Source organism: Drosophila miranda (assembly GCF_003369915.1).
Source record: "Drosophila miranda strain MSH22 chromosome Y unlocalized genomic scaffold, D.miranda_PacBio2.1 Contig_Y1_pilon, whole genome shotgun sequence".
NCBI lineage: Eukaryota > Metazoa > Arthropoda > Insecta > Diptera > Drosophilidae > Drosophila > Drosophila miranda.
In genome coordinates this window covers 37,879,013-37,884,386 of record NW_022881603.1, presented here as the reverse complement: position 1 = coordinate 37,884,386, position 5,374 = coordinate 37,879,013, and the positions used below count along the sequence as shown (strand labels likewise).

Sequence of the window (5,374 nt, the reverse complement as noted above, 5' to 3'; positions counted from 1 at the left end):
CAGCGCCCGACGTCACGCTCAGACTGCTTTTCTGTCTCTCTCGCACGCACTCTTTGTCGTGTCGTTTAATATTAGCGGCGTCTGCCGGAGGAGAGCCATACTGACTTAGTATCGGGTATAACCGTAGAGTTGCGGTGTCCGCAGCAACTCACAACGTTCCCCCTCGTTTAATTTAAAAGGTTTTTCTCTCTTTTTTTTTTGAATATTTAAAAACCCCGCTGCCACTTTAGAAAATGAACACCATCCAATGCTGTCGACCAGGCTTGGAATGCTGCAATGGCGTCCAATGACATCTATTTGTAGCCTCTCTTTTCGTCGAACTTCGACTTCGAACCCGCTCTCCTTTCGACGAGGAAGTCTGACCTGGCTCTGACCCACTCTCTGATCCCAGGCCCTCTTTGCCGACTGTTAAAGAGAATTTCTCTTGCCTCTCGTCAGATGGTGCCTAATTTTCGGCGGACCCCCAAAAACCCTTGGCCTCCTCACAGCAGCTACAAGCCTCACCGTACAGTGTTTTAACGTTCATCAAGCGTTGGTCCAAGGAGTTTGACGACCCGTACGTTACGAAACAACTGTACATCTCGTTAGTACGTCCTATATTGGAGTATTGTTCTTGTGTGTGGAGCCCGCAGTATAAAGAGCAGCAGGCTGTTATTGAATCCGTGCAAAAGCAATTTTTAATTTTTGCCCTTCGGAACTTTAACTGGGACTCGGGTAGAATCTTGCCACCCTACCGGTCTAGGCTAAATCTTATTGACCTGCCGTCGTTGCACCATCGCAGAATATGCAATGACTGTTGACTCCCAAACTCTCTTGGGTCAGATTGACTTGGCCGTTCCATCTTGACCTACCCGTACTTTTAGGCCTATCCGTTTACCCATATGTAGGTCTAATTATGCTGATCATGAACCTTTTAGGGTTTTATGCCATAATTATAACTCCCTCTGTCAAACCCTATCCACTGAACTGTCTCTTAAACTAATTGCATGCAATATTTATAATCATTTAAATTTAGCTAACTTTTAACTTATCTTTTTCCGCCTTTAGTAACTAAGTACCATTATTAACAGATAATTTGTTAATTTAATAAATAAGTAAATTTATAAATATTTGGTTGCTACACTTAAGAAATTACTTACCGCCAGCTGCCAGACCTTACCCTTACTCTGCCACCTTGTCGCCGCTAGACTTTTTGAACTGTTAACCGGACGGAGCGTCGAGCTGCGGCAGCTTCTATTGCGATTTATTTCAGGCGTAAAACCAACCAAGGAAATATTTGCGGTAAAAGTTTAAAATAATTGTTGAAGTAACGAACCATATAGTGGTGGGGCAGGGGGGGTATGCTGGGTATGTTGTGGTGTGGCGCCACTATGACTCTGACGCCACACACAAAGCGGAACAATGGCAGAAGCTGTGGCCGAAACAGGACGACCGAATAGTTTTCACTTGGAAAATTGTTTAAGGTTTACCCCGTATCTTGTTCCCCGAGAAGCCAGTGTGTAGTGTATGTTTAGCTGTTTTCGAATGGCTGAAGCTTTAGTCCGAGTCGCAGAGCCGCTGGCTGTTCCGTCAGCAGTTTGCAAGTCAAACAATTAAAACGAGTTTTGAACAATTTCCATTTGGATGCGAATAACAAGTTCTGTGCGAGTACTAGACACATGTCCAGACGGGGTAGCGGGGCAATGTACGGGGTATGACAAAGTCAAGGCAGGTGCGCATCAATCAATCTCTGAACGGTGATAACAAACAAGCACTCGTTCCAGTAGAACTAATTATCTCAAAATGTAAACTAGCTGCAAAAATGTATCCATGAAAATGCACAATTCCTTTTGACAAGCATATTTATTTTCTCATTTCCTTGGCAATCCGTTTTTATTCATGAAAATCAACTCCGTCGGTCAACACAAACATTTGTAGTTCTTGTACGGGAACTCGGGATGTTCTAGCCGGTGCGAATGTACTGGACATTGTCCGTCTGGACCAGCACAGTTCCAGCTGCAAAAGGATGTGCGTATATTTATTTAAATGAAGTTTATTCAAAATTAGTCCTCCCATTCTCCTACTTACGCTTGGGAACAGGCTCGGCTTTGGACAGGGCGGCGAGCATGGACAGGAGCAGGGCAACAGCTTGGAAGAATTTCATGTTGATTTTGTTTTGGTTTTCGGTACGACTGTGATACTGATGCCCCACTGACGATCTTTTATAGCTCAGCGGGCACCCAATGCAGAGTGTGCTCGTGCTGGTACTGGGAAATTCCCTCCTCCCAGATCGGGGGATTGCACAGGTTCAAGGAGCTTCTTATCTCTTAGGCGTCAGTCAGAGCTTCGCCTTCTGTTTTGTGCAATGCGATTCGTGTTAATCGAGAACCGGACCGGTCTGGGTTTTCTACGCATTTTATTACTGCTGACTGTTATCTGAAAACGTACCTATGTACATACATGCATATTTATATATATACTTTCGAAAAACTAGTACTGTTTATAAACAGAGAATATTGTAAGGCTGTGAGAGATCTGTTTACAATCACGTTTGGTATTATCATAGACAGAAATCATTGTGCAACTTAGGGGGACAATATTTCTCTAGAAAAGCTAGTAAAAGTCATTCATTGGAACTCCATTAACAATTTATTCGAGACCCATATAGCTACTATCGCAATAGTAAAAAGAAACAAACCGATGCTAAAGTTAAATATTCGGTTTTTGAATATAACCATAGTAAAATTAAATAGCACTCAATTTGATTTAAATTTAAATGTATTACAATAAAATGTCACAAGTGTAAAACACTTTAAAATAAATATATTATATTAAGTTTGTGGTAAATATTTTTAATTTATATATGAAAACAGTTAATATAATTATGAAAAATATATTTATTTTAAACTAGCGGGCCCTGCCATGTTTCGCTGTGGCACAGATTGTGGATGTACAAAGACAACAATTTTAATTCAAAGAGATCCTATAAGAGTATAAGAGTCGCGTCCCAGTGTCGGATAATCATTGTAGAACCAGATTGTACAGCTTAAACATGAACTGCCTGAAGATCTGCGGCTTTGTATGTGCTCTAATTGCGGCCTTCACGACGGCGGAGACTGGTAAGTAGTCGAAAACGTATTTCTCAGATGGAATTGATTGCTTATCAATGCACCTTTCGTTCAATTAGCTACCCAATTGCTGAATGCTGGCGGCCATACCCTCATCCAAATGGGACCGTACTCAGTACATACGCAAAAACTAAATGGAACTAATGAAATAACACAAATAAATAGTACTTAAATATGTGAAACATTTCAGCCTTGTTTTTGAATTGTTAGAAGAGTGCGCCAAGCAAGCGATGGTCACACTTGGTCTTGACGGAAAATACTAGGTTTGGTATTTCCTTCCCGTTGGGTTGTACACACTGAACATGCAAGATCAACAGCTGTTCCTCTCTGCTTTTCAACGTTATATTAAAATCCGTGCAATTATTTAAATTAGGAAATTGATTCATCACTCCTATAAAATTATGTGGGCATGGCTAAATGTTTTATATAGCTGGAAGAAAGAAAACGAGGAATATGAATAATTCGTCGGTATATTTTGAAGATGAGACCGTATATTTCGGTATTTATTTGAATCGGGTATGAATCGGTAATAACCGGTTCACAACAATGAGTCCCATTCCATGGAAACATACCCTGGGGGAAATGGATATTATAGAATTGTGAATATGTTTGTCATCCCAAGCTCTAATTAATGCAAAAACAAATTAGTCTCTGTTTTAAACCTATTTCAACGATATTTGAAGCTTATTTTCTTCTTTCAGAGACCAAGAATATGTATCGGGATCGGGATATATTTACAAGACACTCATCATATACATGAATATGTCTAAAACATATCAATTTCAGAAAAGGTCTTTATTAGTTAAGTTTTATCTTCATATCATATTTATACTTTCATATAAAATTAACAAAATAGGGTATACAAAGGCCTATACTACGGTTTACACGCAACATAGCGATTGTTTTTTTTTTGTTGAACTATTTTGTTTAAGCCTTGTTTTAGTCAATATACAATAAAAGCAAGGACTAAAAACTACCCAATCTTAAAGACAATTTATTCATCAACGGCCTAAAATTATTTGGCCAGAACTAAGAATTTTAGTTAGACAGAATTATTCCACGGAATCCATAAATTGAGCAATATAAAAGACTATCCTTTTTCTTTTTTTGTTTTGACCTATTTCGCTAAAACCTTTTTTTACTTGACCTCTTTCGCTAAACCTTCTTTTAGACAAGATCCAATAAAAGCATATATTTAGAAAAAACCAGTTAAATAAAAAATTAATTCATAAACAGTATACAAATATGTGGGCATGGCAAAATGTTTTATATAGCTAGTAATATTTGACGGAAGATCAAAATCGGAATATGTAAAATAGAACTTGAATTCGTCAGTATATTTACGGTATATTTTTAAAATGAGGCGGTATGTTTCGGTATATTTCTGAGGGTCGGACGATAAATCCGCGATCACTCTGTCATCAGCTGTTCGTCTCTTGTTTTTATACCCGATACTCAAAATGAGTATTGGGGTATATTAGATTTGTGGTAAAAGTGGATGTGTGTAACGTCCAGAAGGAATCGTTTCCGACCCCATAAAGTATATATATTCTTGATCAGCATCAATAGCCGAGTCGATTGAGCCATGTCTGTCTGTCCGTCTGTCCGTCTGTCCGTCCGTCCGTCCCCTTCAGCGCCTAGTGCTCAAAGACTATAAGAGCTAGAGCAACGATGTTTTGGACCCAGACTTCTGTGATATGTCACTGCTACAAAAATATTTCAAAACTTCGCCCCGCCCACTGTGGCATCCACAATTTTAAAGATATGAGAAAACCAAAAACGTAGAATTGTAGAGAATGACCATATCTTTAAGACTGCGGAATCTGAATTGGATCGTATTATTATTATAGCCAGCATCAAGAAAACAATTTCATTTTTTCTCGCCCTGTCTCTCTCTAACACACACGTAGCATAGGCGGCTTTGCTTAGAGTAAAACATTAGCGCCTAGATCTCAGAGACTACAAAAGCTAGAGCAACCAAATTTGGTATCCACACTCCTAATATATCGGACCGAGACGAGTTTGTTTCAAAATTTCGCCACACCCCCTTCCGCCCCCGCAAAGGACGAAAATCTGGGGATATTCAAAAATCTCAGAGACTATTAAGGCTAGAGTAACGAAATTTGGTATCCGCACTCCTGTTAGACCTTACTATAAAACGTGTATCTCAAAATTTCGCCCCACCCCCTTCCGCCCACACAAAGGACGAAAATCTGTTGCATCCACAAAATTGCACATTCGAGAAAACTAAAAACGCAGAATCATAG

At 39.5% G+C, this 5,374-nt stretch overlaps 2 protein-coding genes across 2 annotated transcripts; one reads left to right on the top strand and one right to left on the bottom strand.

Annotated features, from left to right (window-relative positions):
* Window positions 1–1,823: 1,823 nt before the first annotated feature.
* LOC117190954 (immune-induced peptide 4-like) lies at window positions 1,824–2,194 on the bottom strand. Its single transcript, XM_033395947.1, has 2 exons — window positions 2,068–2,194; window positions 1,824–1,995 (listed from the first exon to the last, which is right to left on the bottom strand). The coding sequence occupies exons 1-2, from the start codon at window positions 2,141–2,143 to the stop codon at window positions 1,943–1,945; spliced, it is 129 nt and encodes a 42-aa protein (XP_033251838.1). The 5' UTR covers window positions 2,144–2,194; the 3' UTR covers window positions 1,824–1,942.
* Window positions 2,195–2,908: 714 nt separating this feature from the next.
* Window positions 2,909–3,293, top strand: LOC117191887 (immune-induced peptide 14-like). The gene is made up of 2 exons (XM_033396647.1): window positions 2,909–3,098; window positions 3,167–3,293. The coding sequence occupies exons 1-2, from the start codon at window positions 3,032–3,034 to the stop codon at window positions 3,277–3,279; spliced, it is 180 nt and encodes a 59-aa protein (XP_033252538.1). The 5' UTR covers window positions 2,909–3,031; the 3' UTR covers window positions 3,280–3,293.
* Window positions 3,294–5,374: the final 2,081 nt, after the last annotated feature.

Bases quoted from the DNA above. Each gene is read 5' to 3' on its own strand.
- LOC117190954 (XM_033395947.1), bottom strand. From the start codon at position 2,143: ATGAAATTCTTCCAAGCTGTTGCCCTGCTCCTGTCCATGCTCGCCGCC. The intron at 1,996-2,067 runs GTAAGTAGGAGA...ATCCTTTTGCAG, and splicing joins AGCCGAGCCTGTTCCCAAGC to CTGGAACTGTGCTGGTCCAG.
- LOC117191887 (XM_033396647.1), top strand. From the start codon at position 3,032: ATGAACTGCCTGAAGATCTGCGGCTTTGTATGTGCTCTAATTGCGGCC. The intron at 3,099-3,166 runs GTAAGTAGTCGA...TCGTTCAATTAG, and splicing joins CTTCACGACGGCGGAGACTG to CTACCCAATTGCTGAATGCT.